At 37.4% G+C, this 19,333-nt stretch overlaps 1 protein-coding gene across 22 annotated transcripts in view; it reads left to right on the forward strand.

Annotated features, from left to right (window-relative positions):
• Window positions 1-19,333, forward strand: part of LOC136825466 (uncharacterized) — a 603,159-nt gene that overhangs the window by 318,208 nt on the left and 265,618 nt on the right. For all 22 annotated transcript variants that reach the window (XM_067081958.1, XM_067081959.1, XM_067081961.1 and 19 more), the window contains one exon: window positions 2,341-2,439. In XM_067081958.1, the coding sequence (XP_066938059.1) occupies window positions 2,341-2,439 (99 nt within the window). The remainder of the gene's footprint in view (window positions 1-2,340; window positions 2,440-19,333) is intronic.

Raw genomic sequence — 19,333 nt, forward strand, 5'->3', positions numbered from 1 at the left:
TTATATGTGTATATATAAACGTGTGTGTATATAATATATACATGCATACATACATATATATATATATATATATATATATATATATATATATATATATATATTTTACACATCCTCATCAGCACAAAGGCAACGGCTCGATTTTTAGGAGCGGCGGAGCCATCTAGCGACGTACCTTATAACAAGCTCTAGATTTTTAGATCTTACCTTATGCATCTATTATCAGTAAAGAGTAAAAGGCAATAGTGAAAAAAAAGATATGCCTATAGACAACACAGACACATGGTATTTGAATCTATCAATAAAGGAGTCGATTGTTTGAGATTTTCTCAAAGAAATAAAAAAATACAACTTCAGTCCCAAATTTATGCCGGAGTACTAGTTTAAGTAAGATAAGTTATTACTTGTTAGCATTTTCCCAAAGGAGTGCCTGTGGATCAGGCAAAACAGTGCTGATATATAATCTAAGCTTGGAGGTGATAAGTATAGAAAAGGGCTGGAAAAAGGCGTAATGACTGGTTCGAAAGGGAATAGCCATGACTCCTTAAAGAGGGAAAACGAAAGGAAGGGTGAAGTTCCTGAACTTCGTGCAATAAAAAGAATTTACCGTAGAGCAACTGTTGGAATTGGGGTATGACGTGCGTATCATGAGCTCCATAGCGACAGCATTATTGCACAGTATCCAGCGTTAATTAGGCATTTTAGCAAAATAAAAAAAAAAGATTAAAAAGACACTTCGTTATGGCAGTCACACATTTGAAAACAAGGTTTGATCGAAAACATTATTTTGGGGGGCAATTTTGTTCCCTTCATTATGGGACGCGCATATATGAAAACAGCATTCTTTGACCAGCAATATTTTTGCTGGGCAATTATTTTCTATTTTTCCTCATTTCAGGTTATTTCCCGTACAAGGTTTTGACATATGCCCACTGCGGTTGACTCTTATTCAAAATTTTTTCATTTGGGTATCTGTTTATTATTATTATTATTATTATTATTATTATTATTATTATTATTATTATTATTATTATTATTATTATTTCACAGAACAGGGTCCCTGTTTGAAAGAAATTGGTCAAGAGAAGAGTAGTGACACTGAATAGACAAAAAAATTGAAAAAACCAAAAACTGGCGACACATGGATGAATAAATAATGAAAAGAAAACCATTTAGATAAGTTCATATGTTGCTATGTAAAGTAAATGGAATGACCTTGGATTTATATTCTTCAAGAAGCTGGCGTTTCCTTGTGCCGTAGTTAATATAATTTTCTCTTTTATAATCATTATTTAATCATTTCATTCATTATTCATAGTCTGTATTTATATTCCTTTATTATATTTTCTTTGGTTCTTTAATGCATTCATTTCAGTGAAGTTTGTTGTAAGTGGATGTGAACAATTTATAAATAACGATACATGATTACAGTAATAATGGAGAGGTTATGCTATATCACCCTGCTTTGCAAATTACAAGGCAAAATTGATTCGTTGCATGCAATCGTTGGAGGTTGATGCCAGTAAGCTTCGCATATGATAGAGACTTTCTTGCTTCTGCTATTTGTTAGCAGAATCCTTGTGTTAAATAGATTATCTGGCTTACACGGACTGGAGCATACTTGAAATATTCTACGGCATCTGCTTGTATTATTAGTAAACGTACTTATTTTTATTATGGAACATACCAGATATCCTTAAAGAGTCCATTAGCGATTTGATGCATATTTTTTTACGTCATTTTCGGTTGTAAACATTATTTAATACTCATTCTTGAGTTATTTTAAACGACATAAATCTTCAGTTTCACAGAAGGGTAACCGCAAAGTACAAATAAGGTGGTCAATGGTTTTTTCTTTGAACGTTCTGTAAGTTTTAAGTTTATCGTCGTATTTTTGTGTATGTATTTATAATCTTTGATTAATTTTAATTTTCTTTAGAAAAATGTAAAATCATGATCCCCATTTTTATTTTCTTCTTCAAGCTGTTAGTCAAATTATTTTTTCTTTTTAATAAGTGACATCTCCTTATATTGTATTCCCATTTACCTTCTCTTAATTCGTAATGAGCACCATATTCTTTGGAAGCTTGAATTTTAAGTCAATGACCACTGTGGGCTTGTTCCATATGAATTGCGTTCGTCTTCTGAATAATAATAATAATAATAATAATAGTATGGATTTGCAAAGAACTTCTGTTGTAAATCCTAACTCCCGTTTCTTTTTTCTCCTGCAGCCACCAATTTAGTGTTAATTCATTCATTTTATTGATTTACGTCGAATAATATAAATTTCCCCAGAGTTCCTACTGTGAATCTAACCCCTTTACTCTTTCTCTCCCTCAGCCACAACCGGCAGGAGACGACCCTAGTGCACCCTGTCACTCAGAAGTCAGCTGTGAACGCCGAGGCCATCCACTCTCCTTCTTCTGCCTCTGCTCTGCGGTAAGGTTCTGTTATTGACACGTGAAGCTTTTCTCATGCAAACTGAGGCTTTGTTCAACTCGGGTGCGTACTTGTACGTTTAATATTTCGAAAATGTCTGGGTGGTTATGAGGTAATTCAAGATGGAAAGCTTAGGAAAATGAGAGAGAGACTTGACTAGAGTTTTTTCTTCTTTTCTGTAACAGAAGCATTGATTTCCTACAGCCCGCATTGACAGGTGTTGCGAATTTCCAGGTCGCTGTGATTATTTCCTTAGTGTGCATGATATCTGATAAATGAATGTGTTAACATATTCTGTGTGCAATTGATTTATTCTTTATCCATGGACAGCTTATTTTCACGGTTATTTGTTATGGTATACCAAATTGCACATGCAAGGTCCAATCCACAATGCGACAAACAGGAGTCCGCGTAATTTAGAGATAATTTGTTCATAGATCCTTTCTCGTACCTAACAACTGTGTTCTGACAATTTCACAGATAATGTCCTCTTCATTCATTATCCGTTTATCCATTTTGTTTCTTTTTTCAGCTTCATTTGCTCTTTTTAAAGTTATTATTTTGGATGTTTACTTCGCTTCCGATGCCAGACGGACAAAAAACCTAGTGTAGTTAAACGCTCCTGACACATTAGTTACTGTTTATTTTTTTTTATTTTACCTTAGGGTTTGTTAAGCGTGTCTCATCGGCTGGGTGTCGTAGATTAAGCCTTCCTCACGCCAGGGCCTTTGCCCTTCCAACTATGCCGTGATTTCCATCGTTATCTAGTAGCATAGGAATAGCTGATGTAATAGAACCTAAGATGCAAGATAAGGCCGAGTTATCTTAGCAAATCAAGTTGAAGTTCGTGTGTTTATAATGCAGCCTTGTCTACATACATTGACAGACCAAACCTGATAATGCTTTTGAACCTGGATATTTATTTATTTATTTATTTATTTATTTATTTATTTATTTATTTATTTATTTATTTGTTTGTTTGTTTGTTTTTTTATGAAAAAGGATAAGTGCTTAATTGTTTTACTGAATTTCTTGATAAGGCAGGGGTTATCATTAACTTCCTACATGTTATTAGTACTTTAGGTACAATATATTTCGTCATAGCGCGTGACATTTGTAATTTTGAATCATCTGGAAAATAACCAAATATGCTGAATTTTGGGAAAAGTATCCTAGATGAACCAAACAAATATAAAATGTTAATAAGGTCAATCTGGATCTTCCCCTTATAGCTGTCTAGATTGTCTTCAATCTCAGTAACATTTCTAGGATGAAAAGAATAATTTGTAAGAAGTGGTTCAAGGCGACAAATAACAGGAAGAAGAATGTCAGCCACAGACTTTGTGCTCTCAACACCTTGTAAAGTAGTCCAGGTTTGTCCACAGAGCTGGTTAACAGATTTTTTTTGTTTCTCGCTAATGGTGGACGGATGATACAGGTAAATGAATGTGAAGGCGGAGAATATCAGCTTGGTCTGATGTTATGTTTCTTTGTCATTTTGGGATTTTTTTTTTTTTTTTTTTTTTTTTTTTTTGTTTGTTTTTTGCTTCATGGTGACTTTCAGCAAAATTTGGCAGTACAAATAAGAAGGATTTGGGTGAAACTGGTAACTTACACGGTGTGTTCAATGTGAATTGTAAAACTAATGTTTTTCTTTGTCAAAAGTCGATCTGTTCTTGAGATAGAACCAAATGAAATTAGCACTATAACCTCCCATTGCTTCCTAACTAGCACAAAACTTTAACATTACATTTTAATTTTTTAAGTGATTCTCCAGCTGTACTGATTTCATCTCCATGGCTCTTTAGTGAGAATTGCAAATAGACTCACTCAGACGCATAGACTTGAATTACAGTAGAAATATACACAGTAAACAACAAGAACAAGGATATTTCTGTATATGTATGAATTTTTATAGATTTTAGTACTGACAGCCTGAGAACAGACCTCTGAAGAACTACTATGCCGAATAACTGTAGTAAATCTTAGCAATTTGTTTCTTTGCTTGTCACTTTAGTCACCAGGAAATCATAGAGAGTGATGATGAATATCTAGACTCGATGAAAGTTCAGGCAGAAAGTAATAAGAAAAGAGCAGAGAGAAATCATTTCACGGCCAACCTCACAGAACGAAAGAGTGACTTAAAAACGTTTTATGGCGATGATCACCACAGCCAACAAATGATACTGTTGTATTCGATGTGCCAAACGCCATTTCCCTAACTTGCAATTAGATATAGATTCGTTACCAATCGGGTTACAGTAAATTCCAAATATAATATGCTATAGACTTAGCAAAATTTCATGGCAAACCAATGCAAACTTCTTATGAAACTGATTAGGAAGCCTTACTCTACAGCGAACAACCAAACCTTACGCATATGCAGTGGTGTAGCTGTTAAAATATGGGTTTGTCACACATTCTGATGAGGTGCTCTGTTCAAGGCCCATATAAATAGAAAAATTAGGTTTTACTTGCAGAGCACCAACTTTAACTTCAAGATACTGATCTTAAGGGCTTTGCCATCCGAATAAGGATTCAGTGAGTTTTTTACCGAGTTAATAAGCATCTCTGGAAAAACTGGTGTAATACAGTTTTTCCAGAGATGCTTAAAGTAGAATTTGCGTAAGTAATAAAATGGTGAGAAAATTCAGGCGAAATTAGATGCAAACCAGGACGGTAAATATATATATATATAGCAACGGCAACAATGTATATAGTAACAGTAATGTTGGTAGCAATTCTATTTACAAGATAAGAGCAGTAGAAATTCTTGAACTGCAAATGCTATGAAAGAGTAGTAATTATGGATTATGGAAATGAGATTTATAAGTAAATGAAAGAACGAGGAAAATATTACGGAAGAAAAAGAGCTTATTAACCTGTGGATCACACCTTTCAAAAACATGATAATGGCTGATATTAAAATTCGCCAGTTGTAATCTCAAGTAAGGGAGCTTGCAGTAAAACCCGTAGGTGGAAGTCATTACCGCATATGTTGTGATGCATCCCAAAAACATTCCTTTCCCCGTTAACAAGAAACATTTAAATCTGTTACGAATTGTTTTGAGCCGAGAAAATGCAGCATAAGCTTAAAGCATGCCTACCGTTCCAAGATGTATTTCTATGTCCTCACTTCTTTAGGGCAACTGGTTTCATTCGATCCCACCCACCTCACGCCGGGTTTCATCTCGGCATTTATCAGTGCCCGTGTCATTTCTAAATTTGTCTGGCGGCCATTAGCGGTCTGACCCCCACTTTAGGTAATTGCTGCTATTAACCAATGGCCTTAAAGCAATTATGTTTGAAAGCTCACGTTTGAGCCGGATGTTCGTACGCCTCTGATGTCGTCTGCTGGTGTACAGAAAGCAGTGGACGTATCCGTATCAGTGTACATGTAATAGCTGCGATTCAGTATTGTACTCAGCTTCGTGTATGTACCTATTTATTCAATGCAGGTTTCCATTTGTTTCTCTCAAATTCTTTATCCTTCACAAATAAACTTCATTAAGTATTAGTATGCTTGAAGACTGTGTTTACAATTACAAAATCCTTTCAAGTATTTTCCATATTAACGTGAATAATTATTAAGTTTTAAAATTAGCCGAAAGGTTCAACTCTCTCTCTCTCTCTCTCTCTCTCTCTCTCTCTCTCTCTCTCTCTCTCTCTCTCTCTCTCTCTCTCTCTCTCTCTCTCATGGGAGGGACTTTGCGATGTATTCCCCATGCCTGGAGGGGTACAAACATTTTACATTTGTTTTTCATTCTCTTGGGGTGCTGCTTGTGTTTAGATTGCATTAAATTCAGACTTCTTATATTTAATAAATTTATTGCTGCAACACTCAGTTGCTATTGTTCTCCTTTATATCTATGATGTTCATACTTTTTGTTATCTTCATACTATTATTAATTTTTTCCATTTATGTAATAATAATAATAATATAATAAATAATAATAATAATAATAATATAATAATAGTGATGATAATAATGATCATTAGTTGCTGATTTTTAAAATGCATTTGACATGAGCATTTGTTAAGAATTCATTAATATTTTTTTTTTATAATTTTGTGAAGCGAAAGGTTTTCGTTAAAACATAGGCCTAATGAAAGAAAAACAACCACTTAGGGCCAAGATCCCTCGAGACATTTTCCGGAACACTGATTAATTTGATCCTGATGACATTCTCTCATGCTCTGTAAGAGACGAGTCCATAGACTTTTAATATTTTATTTTCGCCTTATTAACAAAGGTCATCGACATTAAATTCAGATTTTACTGTTTGTTTTGTGTGTTTGCGCCTGAGCGCCTTTTTTTTCAGTTTTCTGTAAAAGAAAACTATTGAGATGGCAACTTGGTTTATTCGCCCTCAGATCTTAAAAACTACTGAGGCTAGAGGGCTGCAAATTGGTATTTTGATCGTCCACTCTCCAATCATCAAACATACCAAATTGCAGCCCTCTAGCCTCAGTAGTTTTTATTTTATTCAAGGTTAAATTTAGCCATAATCGTACGTTTGGCACCGCTATTGAATCAACAACACAGGCCACCACCAGGATGTGGCTGAAAGTTTCATGGGCCGAGGCTAAGAGTTTAATGGGTCGTGGCTGAAAGTTTCATACAGCATTATACGCTGTACAGAACACCAGATTGCGCCGAAGAAACTTGGGCGTATTTTTTTACTTGTTTTTTTAACGGGGACTCCACTCCATACACATTCGCAACCTGTCATCGTCAACGGTGGAATGCTGGAGGATTCGTCTTCGGTCCCGTTAAAGAAGCTCGGTTTTGGAAAGTCACTCCTTGGGTCATATTTTAACAGAAATTCTCGTAATTCTTTTCTCCAGCTCTTCCATGACTCGGATCTTTTTCGGTCTTGGGTAGATGTGTGTATGTGTGTGTGTGTGTGTGTGTGTGTATATATATATATATATATATATATATATATATATATATATATATATATATATATATATATATATATATATATATATATATATATGTATATGTATATATATATATATATGCATTTGCAAGCCGAATGGATAGGTCGTTGTTGTGGTTTGTTTTAACTGTAGTTTCGGTCTGTTTTTCACTAAATTGAAAACTCTCTCTCTCTCTCTCTCTCTCTCTCTCTCTCTCTCTCTCTCTCTCTCTCTCTCTCTCTCTCTCTCTCTCTCTTTCTCTGAAGTATATACAAATGCAAAAATGTATGTGCACTTTGGATTCATGAAGTATGTAAATGTTTTGTAAAACCTCTCAAAAATGTATCATCCACTAAAAGCAAAGGAGAGAGAGAGAGAGAGAGAGAGAGAGAGAGAGATGAATTTCCTTATCGTCAAACAAACTATCTGACCGGAAAAGATGCCGAGAGAGAGTCAGCGAGTTTGAGTAGACTCAGTGTCTGTATCAAAGGGCCTCACGGAATCAGAGCAAACAAGAGAAAAAGATATTTTGAGAACGAACGACAAGGCACAGGAGACATGCATCGCTGGATCATCGCCGAAAGCAATGACTTGAGAAGAACTGAATTTCAGGAACTGATGGAGAGGAGGAACTGAATGGGCTGAAGGGTCCAGTTTAAGGAGAACTAGTTAAATTGCTAGTCACAATTCCGAAATCTTAAGTATTTAAAAATATTATATTAAGTGTACGAAACATAATTAACATAGTTAAATTTACGTATGCTTGAATTGTGTTTTAATTATCATATTAAACGTCAGGTTTTCCGGTTTAGTGCGTTGTTTTAAAAGATATTTTCTTTCTTTCTTCATGAAGAGTTTGGCTTCACAAACCTGTAGCGTAATCCCAGAATGCAGAACAACATTTACAATTAAATATTTTTTTTTTTTACTAGCACTCCACCATTTTAACAAACAGATAGAAATTTTGTCAGATTCTTTGAAGTTTTCTTCGTTTTATCGAGTCGTTGTAATTTATTCGATAAAATGTGACATTCGTCTCAAGAAAAATTCCATTTGGGCCAATCCTCTGAGAATTAAGAATGTTGACTCAGTGGTCTGATTAAACTATTAATATTAATAATAATTTGTTAACTATATATTTTAATTTTTATTTATTTATTTATCTGCGTTATTTAAAACTACTTCGTTTTCTTCCATTTCCTTTCGTGTTTCAGTTCTGATCCTCCTCTCACACGTTGCGAGCTCTGACTCAGCCCGGCATCTGGTTCTATTCAACCTTTTAGAGTTATCGTTTATTTGATAGCCGGTACATACTGACTCGATTTTCCACCTTTTGCTCTTAAGGATATAACCCTTCGTCATCTGTTCGTAGCTTTTTGATGAAAGAAAATAAAGATATCTATTTAAGCAAGTTGCGATTCACCTGATAAAAATATTTTGACTCGTAACGTGCCTTTGTTTTTGACAGTATTCCCATTATTGACGCCTTGAATAGTGGTTTCTGGCCCAATTCATTTGCATGGAAATGGGTATTCCTGAATCGCCCGTGTCCGGATTAGGATGAGAAGCTTTTGACGAGGAAAAATCTCTCTCTCTCTCTCTCTCTCTCTCTCTCTCTCTCTCTCTCTCTCTCTCTCTCTCTCTCTCTCTCTCTCTCGATGAAATTGTAAAATTAAGTTTCCCCGTACTTCCTTTGAAGAATAATGAAAAAAAGAACTCTATCCGTGTTTCTCTCTTGAAAAAATATAAAGGACTTTTAAAAACACTGAAATAGATCAAAAAGGAACTTAGGCGTCAAGGAATTTCTCTCTCTCTCTCTCTCTCTCTCTCTCTCTCTCTCTCAAGAAAAGAGACAAGGGTCCCTCTTTCAAGAAGAGAAAATAAAAACAAATGAAACTGAAGATCAGGTAGTAACGCACGCAGTAAGGAATTCTCTCTCTCTCTCTCTCTCTCTCTCTCTCTCTCTCTCTCTCTCTCTCTCTCTCTCTCTCTCTCAAGAAAGAAGAATTAGACAGGACTCCCTCTTTCAAGAAGAGAAAATAAAAACAAACGAAATTAAAGCTAAGGAAAGAACGCAGATGGTAAGGAATTCTCTCTCTCTCTCTCTCTCTCTCTCTCTCTCTCTCTCTCTCTCTCTCTCTCTAACGAGAAAATAGACTATAATAGGGTCCTTCTTTCAAGAAGAGAAAATAAAAACAAATGAAACTGAAGATCAGGTTGGAACGCACACGGTAAGGAATTCTCTCTCTCTCTCTCTCTCTCTCTCTCTCTCTCTCTCTCTCTCTCTCTCTCTCTCTCTCTCGTGACAATAGTTCCTTTGGTTCGTCTTCCCGACCCATTGTGGCAACTTAGCGCTTTATTAGGAACATTTTCTCAGGTTCGCTGTAGGTCTAACCGCTGAAAGAAAATCCTTTGTAATCAGAGACACAGTGGTTACATGTGGGAGAGTGTGTAGGATCTCTTACTCTTTTTTTTTTTTTTTCTAATACTTGCCTTGACTTCATTACTGTGAATTTCAAGTAAACTGCGTCGTTGGGATGGGGTTGCAGTCCACGGTAATAAGTGGGGTCTGTGTCTGGGTATTTCGATGTCCTAAATTGCGATTATTATTATTATTAGTTTTTTTTAAATTAAAACTTTGTTTTGTCTTTGTGAAGTTTGTAGTTTTATGAATGCTTCTTATTTTTCAGTTGTGAGTAGATGAAGATGTTTTATTTAATGGTAACTTGGTTATATCTTCGTGGGTTTAGTAATGTGTATTTGGAAACTACTAACCCGTAGTGGTCGGTTTCGTGAAGCTGAGAATTAGACCAGAGCCACTGGGTTGCTTTTTCTGGAAAAGCGGGTGCAGTTGACTAATTCTGATTAGGATAAATTATAATGATTTATAACGAGCTTGTTGGCGCGCGCTACGCGTGCTGGAACCCGGGGCTGCTGTCTTCCCTACCCTCCCGATCCCCAACCTACCCCGCCCCCACCCGGGCAGACAAACAGATTAGCAGGAAGCGGGTGGATGTTTCTCTTACCTACCCTGCCCATGTGGATGTCTCCCCTACCTACCCTGCCCCCACCCGGGGCGGACAAACTGGTTTGCAAGGAGTGGGTGGCTGTGTCATGTCTCCCCTACTGTCATCCGGGGGAGGACAAACAAGATCAGATCCTCTCGAATTTGATTATTATAGATAGATTTTATAATATGTGATATCTTAGAAACCTCAAAGATCTTTGGCAAATTTTTATTAAAAACAGATGTGGCACATATTTTAGTTTTGGCCTACCTCATAAAGCTCGAAAGTTTAAGAGATTGTAACAGTTGAACTGAAAAGGCAAAATATTTCGTATCAGGCGGAATAAGGCCTACGTGTCCACAAAAACTGGAGACGGTGTTGTGTAAAAAATAACGATATGAACACTTTAAACGGTTGGCAAATATTACATAAAATGCAAAAGATGAGCCTCGCACCATTAATATGTTGATGGTACCTGCTTCCCAAGTTATTACTGAACAGATAAATAAAAGATTTTTCAGAACCATTAAAGTCACTCGAGATAATTGAGCTTGCAGGAAAATTTCCTTTTTGTGTGTACAAGTAATAAACATGAGGCAGGAAGGAGTTTGATTGGAGTTTATTTCAGAAACCGCTTAACATTAAAGATGAAGGGCATTGTAGGATGGCACTCAGACTGTTGTTACTTGAATTTGTGTTAAAATCTTTCCAATAAACCCTAAGTAATGATTATGTATCTCGAGACTCTTAGTTTGCTCTTAATTTACAGAAATTTTAAAAGGATAAAACTGGAGTATCACTTGACGTGCAAAAAAAGTCGTAAGTGCGGAACCAATGAGCAATGAGCGGATGCTAACCTTGGTAAAGACAGAGATCTGGACTTGTTTGAGCCACCAGTCTTTTACCATGCTCCCACTTCATTGTAAGATTGACCTTAATCATTTCGAATATTTAACGTTACATAACGTTACCATCAACCCCTGACAATCTTATATGTACCATAAATGTGTTTTAACTTTGTTCTAGCAGTGTTAATTATGTTAGGTTGCTTTAAATTAATCTAGTCTTAAGCAAGCTCGAACCCTTACCGCAGTATTAATTATGACCGGTTGCTTTAGATTAATCAAGCCTTAAGCAAGCACGGACCCTTGCCCAAAGAGTTGTGATAAAGTGAGCAAGGGAGTAAGAGGCTTGGTGTGGACCTCTGGACTTTCTGACCAACAGAGACCGGCAGTGGTAATTATGATTCAGAAGAGGATCTGAAAATATCCTCTTTTAGGCAAACTGTGTAACTTTAATTCAACAGGTAACTTCAGCTGTTGCCATCTGGACCGGAACCTCCAGCCTAAGTGCGTGCTATTCACTTTGCCTTGGGCCAGTATCCATATTCAGTAGGTGTTCCACAATGTCACGATGCAGTACCAGACCCTTTCATTCTCAAACTGTAAGGCTGTGAAATAGCCATCGTGACAGCGTTGTGGATGTCATTCTTTTAAGTTTAAGGGAAGCCGTGATGTTGCTTGCAAACACTTTATTTTTATATTCATTCATCTGATTTATTTCTGAAAAGCTGCTGTTCACTTATTTCTATAATATTCACTTTGTTTTTGTATCTATTTTTTTTTTTTTATTTTATCAGTGGTTTGCTGTGCTTCCCTCCTGCAGGGTAGTTTTTTCCTGGTCTTATAAGGGCATTCGATATTATTAAATCTGGCTTAGTGTGTTATCGGCCGTTTTGGCCTGTTCCGTGTGTGTGTGTGTATGTGTCCATGCGTTCAGGTTACTATTATTATAATTTTATTAGTAAAAATACAAATTTTGGGGTCACAGACTTTCTGTCAAGATTTTTAATCATATTCCCATTAACTTCAACCGGCATGTTGAGAAATAAAATATAAAAAAGTTTTATTTGTTTGACTCGTCAGTGATATGTACACAATTATCACTTGCATGTTTATGCAGAGATTACTCAAGGTTCCTAGTGACCTAAATTTAAAGAAGTTGCGTCTAGACCCCGACGATTAGCGAGTTCCTGGTCCATGTAATTTGAACCTGGACTAAGTCCATCAGAGTTGAGGAGTGACTTAAGGTTCCCAAGAATAAATGATGTCGTGAGAAAGTGAAAACGTCTGTTTTGCTGTGCCGTGTATCCTTCATTTGTCTTGCGGTAAGATTGTTTGGGTCTTCCGTTTTCTCTTTCTCTATATTTTCCCTCAGCACGCCTTGAGGGGTGAGGTTGCTAGCCTAACTGTAGTGTTCTTGGCCTCACAGACGCTGGTACCCATTTGTAGCTGAGTGGATTGTGGGCGGTAGACCGAGAGCTGTCCACTTTTTTCATGGGTCTTTTCACATTTATGGAGAGGGGGATTGACTGAAGTTTTACCTTTCCGATCTGAGCTTGCATGTATCGGGATGAGTCTGCACGCCTCATGTCATATCCTTGTTTGCCTGGTGGCTTACGTGCCAACGGCGTCTGCTATGTTTGGTGGTCACCCACCCAAATGGTAACCAACCCCAAACATCTCTTCACTTGATTATGTGAGTGCCTTTTTTTTCCGTCAAGAAACATGTTCATTTGATAAGCCATAATTTTCCTATATCATTACGAATTAAAAGCAGTGACGATGAAGATCCTAATAAATCAGTTTTGTTAAATTTGAGGTTCATGTTTTCCTTTACTTTTAAAAACCTTTATAACCTTTTAAACGGAGTTTCATGAAATTTGATGATGTTTTGGATTTGTTGGACGGAAACCTCAAGTTTTCTAAACGAATCGTATCGCAAACAGCTGTCGGGCTTCCGGCAAAGTTTGTAAGCCTTTTGTCCTTTGATCAAGTAGCTGAAGTTATTGGATGATATTCGCGTTTTCCTATTATATAGAGCCTTTCTGCTCACGGTCGTTGAAAGTTTCTCCAGTGAATAGGATGGAAAGGACTCAGCTTCAGGTTTACTTCCATTGTTAATGCTGGCTGCTTGTACATTCTCCTCTGCCATCCCATATAGGCCTAACAGGGCGTTCCCGAATGTAAGGGAGTGAAGGCCAGATGTTTGAGAATGATTAATTATTCAGTGTTTAGATTTGGAAAATCAAATTACCTGATCGGTTTTCTATCGTGTATGTGCCTCACAGCTACGGAATAATCGAGTCGATATGTATTGTAAGAGGTAGGGCACTGGGTTTGCGGTTTACAAGGTCCGTGGTTCGACCTCGGACTGCCGCCCACCAGCCGGCCAAGCTGGATGCCAGCTTCACCCTGGCTAGCAACACCAGTCCTTACAGACTTTCTTAGAACTCCTAGGTTCTGCTCTTTCTCTTTTTGAACCATCCCTTCCAAAGGAGAAAGTCGTTTTGTGGTGATGATTTAAGTATACCTTAGTTTCACCAGACCACTGAGCTGATTAACAGCTCTCCTAGGGCTGGCCCGAAGGATTAAACTTATTTTACGTGGCTAAGAACCAACTGGTTACTTAGCAACGGGACCTACAGCTTACTGTGGAGTCCGAACCACATTATAGCGAGAAATGAATTTCTATCGCCAGAAATAAATTCCTCTAACTCTTCATCAGCCGGCCGGAGACTCAAACTCGGGCCTAGCGAGTGCTAGTCCACAGCTCTACCGACTCGTCCATAATGAATTTTTGTTCCTTTCACTCTCTGTGTTCTGAAGGCTAAAACAGACCTTGCAAAACAGCATTTTAAACACTGTGTGTGGAAATGATTAGTGAACCCAATTGTACCCTTTCCCGAGTTGTAAAAGAGATGAAAAAGTCAAGTTTATTGCTTGGTAAATCAGCTGCTACTCTGGTCAAAGTTGGTCACTGGCTTCTAGTTGCGATAGCAATGAAGGAAGGTATATGTGTATATATATATATATATATATATATATATATATATATATATATATATATATATATATATATATATATGTGTGTGTGTGTGTGTGTGTGTGTGTGTGTGTGTGTGTGTGTATTTTTTGTAATAACCACAGTGACTTCTTAACTTCTTGATTTCTTGACTCCTTTCAGATACGCTTTTGAATACAAAATTGAAAATACTATATGAAAATGAATCGTGGAAACTTCACTTCGAGTGCTTTAGCTTAACACCAACCCAGAGTTTGCGAGTTTGAATGTCCTTACTGAACGTCGAAGGTTCTTTATTTTCATTCATTTCAAATTCAAGGCGGCTTGTTGTGACAAATGTATCTAAAAAGTGTGAAGAAATCGTGAAGTTACGAAGTCATTGTGATTAGATAAATATATATATAAATATGATCGTACGATTTTTTTCAAAAAGAGTTGTTGGCGACATAAATCTACTAATCAGTTTTTAGCAGATACGTATATAATTTTTAATAACCACAATGCCCTCTGAACTCCAAATTGTTAAGGAGCCGAGAAGTTTAGGGGGCATTATGGTTATTTAAAAATTACGTACACACACACACATATATATATGATATTGCATATACAATAGTGTGTGAGGTGAAAATTGAAAAAAAAATTCAGCTGAAATTACGTGGGCCCTTTATAAACAAATTTTAGCACGCTCCAAGACGCTTTTTTTTTTTTTTTTTGAGCATATAAATCAATTGCCATTCACTTCCCACGTAACATGAAAAATAGGCCTGTGGGTCCCAATTTCGAAAATAGGATCGCGGGCAAATATTTGACATTTTCAAAACATTTGTGCGGGAGTGGTGCAGGCAGGCAGGGAGCCGTGGGTTTCGGATTACACGCCGTGACTGCTGTCGTCTGTCTGTTCAGCGTTGTTCCTTCAGATCCTGAATCGAAATTATTCAACTGGAGTTATTCAGGGAAATCGGAATGTGTTGGTGCTTGCATGGTTGATATGTGCTTGCTGCGCGCCACAGGATCGTTATTGTAAATAATTTTTTATATTTTTTTTTATGGAGACTTGCCTTAGGTAGCTCTCGCTAGTGACGATTTATGAAATGTGCCCTGTGGTGAGTAAAATGTTTTGCACACATGCACACACACACAAACACACAACACACACACACACACACACACACATATATATATATATATATATATATATATATATATATATATATATATATATATATATATATATATATATATATATATATATATATATATATATATATATATATATGTGTGTGTGTGTGTGTGTGATTATAATAACTTTTGTACGTGATTCATTTATATATATATACATACATACATACTTGTAGATATCAAATATTAAGCCACAAATACCTTTAAGTAATTTTACCTGGGCATAAACACATTGCCTAGTTTGCAAACTTATTTGTGAGAAAAACATGTTTATGCGGGAGTCTTCGCAAGCACACAAAACATATTTATTTACCAAGGGACAGCGCGAAGGTGAGACGATTTTTACAAACAACTTCTCTCATTCGATTCCCTCACTCCTCTGGTACCAGAACCCATCCCCCACCACCCACCCCCCCATTCATCCTCCCACTGCTGGCATCCCCCACGTTTTCCCATCCTATTCCCTACGCACCTCCCAGCATCTTACCGCCTATACTCTTTACGCTATTTATCTATATTACTGAAGGTGTTCTGTGATTCGTTTAGTCCGTAAAAGTAGCCTGTGATATAGATCATCTGGTGATACTGATCCTTATAATGGTGCGATTTCTTGGGTCAGAAACTAGAAATATTTGGTTATGGAATCGGAGTAACCGTTAACTAGGAAGGCCAAAGAGTAGTGCGTCCTTTGTCCTTTTCTAGCCGGGTCCTCCACTTATCCGCCCCCCACCCCGCTTCTACAAACCTCTGGTATGGCACCAGCGTTGCTAGTGTCAGGAAATTCTCCTTTTGGTGTTATGGAGTGCGGTTCTCGCATGCCGTCCGCCAGGGTTAGTGGAAGGAGGACCTCATTCACATGCCCTTTACAACACCTGGCTCGATTTTAGTTATTCTTTCGAGGATTGTGGTGACGATCGCCCGTTGAATCTTGATGGCGAGGAATACCTTGTTTTTGACGCCTGTAGACGTTGGTACCACTGACAGTGGGTCAGGTCAGGACTGGGGAGAAGGCGGGATCTTCATCTGCTTCTCTACCAGAAGATTTGAGCCCTGCCGTAGTCATGGCTGTGCGTGGTTCTACACGTACACGGCTGCCCCATTGACTGAATGATGTGTGTGTGTGTATTATTTCAGTGTTTGTAGATGATGCTCCACGGAAGGAGGTGCTGGGCTGTGTGTCCTGTCGGAATTAAGTTGTTAAATATTTTGCTGACTTTTTTTCATTTACTTTTTTTGTGTGTGAAGTGTTACTTCGTGAAATAAGAAATCTTAATTTTTGTTTATCTCTGAACTGTTAGATTTACCTCACCTGAATATATGTAGTGATTTCGTGATTGGAAATTCATAAATATGGAAAGAAAACGTTATGCTAAATGATCATCCTGCCAAGTTGTCAAACATCTAGAGGAAGATGTAGTGTATCTCAGGTGTGTGCTTGAAAATAAGGATACAGGTGAATAAGAACACGATCGCCTGTCAGAAATCGTTTTTGTGAATATAGCCTCTCTCCAGAAAACGTGGTGTGACATTCTTATACAGTTTGCGAGTATAATAATGTGTAAGGAGGCTTTCAAAGAAAAGTGTAGGTGACGTAGTTTCTATAAATCCAAATGCAAGAGAGAGAAATTGGTGCGATGCAATGGCATTTGTTCAGCATCGCCTGCCGCATGAGAATTTCCGCCCTCTTGGTCCGAATGCTAGGGTTGGGCAATTGGCTCGTATCATGCTTGCCTGGAATAGTAAAGTCTTTCAAGTTCTGTGATTTTATGCGTAATTTCACTGCCAAGCACACAGACCAGTGATGAATACTCTTCTGCTAAATATTTACTAAGGAAATCGAAAAAGTCCGTGTTTCAAATTATGCAATTGTGTTTTCTTATAACAGTTAAAGTTTTATATACATGTTTCATTTCGTGTTTAGTGATGCTGTCGGTGTGGTCAGATTCCTGGAAAGTGACGTGTTGAAAATATACTGTACGTTAAGTTCCCATCTTTTTACTATGCAATAAGACCCCATTGGTTGGAGGACTCATCGCATCCGCATTCCACATATAAGATGGGGAGCGTCAGTCTCCTTTAATGATCTTGTGCAATAAGGGCATTTAGCTATAAACCAGACCAGAGGGGGCTCTTGAAGATTTAAGTCTTTGGAAATTATGAGCCTCTCTGTAAGAATCCTCTGTCGTTTACAACTTGTACAATACAAGAGTAAAGAGCGGCAATATCTTTTATGTAGATTTACTCAGTGTTACTTTATGAAATCATAATTTCCCATCTGGGATAATGTTAGTTACTAGGATTTAGAATAACGCATCTGAATATCATTGCTGAAGAACTGATGAAATGCTTTGACACAAGTGCTGGACACTGGCCATGAAATATATATGATTCAGCTTGCATTTCATAAGTCGTATATTCCTTTCATGCTAGTGATTTGTATTACCATCATTCTGAATGAACGGTACACGTGATTGTGATGTTGACTAAAGAATCATTAATGTAGGGTTCCTAGACGTATTGCTATGTGTATTATATATACTTCAAGAGTATTTTACGTCAAGATTTAAGTAAATCCCACGTTTATAGTGTTAGTAGAATGAACGCCTTGAAGACTTCATGTTAAGTTGAATACAGGTAGAAACATAGTGCAGGCGTGCACATACATTCACGCTTACATACAGATTTACCTGTTGATTAGTTCCACCTGAGAGATTAGCTCATCGAGGCCCTCCCATGTGTGGGTTCGGTTAGACTTTGAACTCATCATTTAAGGTCATGCTTGATACCCGATCTGACTTTGGTGTTGCACTTGGTGTGCCAGAGAGAGAGAGAGAGAGAGAGAGAGAGAGAGAGAGAGAGAGAGTTCGCTCTGTATCATGTGTCGTAGAATTCAAAAGGATCTTGTTAGGTCATTTGATAAGAATGCCTTCAGGTGTTCGTTACTTCGCTTTATCGTTGATTTATTACTTTTAATGAGTGTCGATAAAAAGATAAGAATTATCTAGAGAGGATTGTGATTATAAAGTGTATCGGAACTGTGAATCTATTTTGATATGATTCTCGTCGTGTCATGTGAGTTGTGTTGAGCTTCAAGCTTGTACAGTATACATGAACTAGAACTTCCTGTTCGTGTACATGTATTATTAACATACAAACGTAAATGTTTCGAAAATAATCTCTCTCTCTCTCTCTCTCTCTCTCTCTCTCTCTCTCTCTCTCTCTCTCTCTCTCTCTTTCTGCATGCACCATATTTACATACAAACGTCTCGAACTTGATCGTTCTCTCAGTCCGATGCATTTTCATACGTGTAAATGTTTAGAACGCGATCTCTCTCTCTCTCTCTCTCTCTCTCTCTCTCAGTAAGAAGCCACGAGGGACAACCATGCCATATTCGCGTAATAAATACCCTCTTCCCATAAACGCAGGAGGTGTAGTACTCCGGGCCAAAGGTACTTCCATTAATGCTGTGTCATGAAGAGTGGAAGGCTACTATTATACTAGCTGTGTCCATAAGGAATCTCCAAGGTCGTTACCCAAATTGTTCGTCTTCCTTATCAAGCTCTGGATGTTTTGTGTGACGCGTGAAGCTTATTCTAATCTTTATATTTCCTCTTTATTGTTTTTCTCCTTTTAGTTTCCTCGCTATCCTCAAGTCGCCTTTCGGCAGGTTTCCTTATTTGTTTGTTAACGAGGCTGTGGAGATGATGCTCATAAACTGCCGTTAACGGCTTAACGCTGCCAAATTAATGTGTGTCATGGCCGGCCGTGTATTGTGGGAGTATTTTCGATACTGCTCGCATGCCTACGCACCTTCTTTGAAGGTTTCCAATTAACCTTTAAAGATCTTCTTGGGAATTTTGTCAAGAATAACTTGATGGTTCAGTTAGATACTTCTTATTTCAAATGTCAACTCAAA

This window comes from Macrobrachium rosenbergii, chromosome 37 (assembly GCF_040412425.1).
Source record: "Macrobrachium rosenbergii isolate ZJJX-2024 chromosome 37, ASM4041242v1, whole genome shotgun sequence".
Taxonomy (NCBI): Eukaryota; Metazoa; Arthropoda; class Malacostraca; order Decapoda; family Palaemonidae; genus Macrobrachium; species Macrobrachium rosenbergii.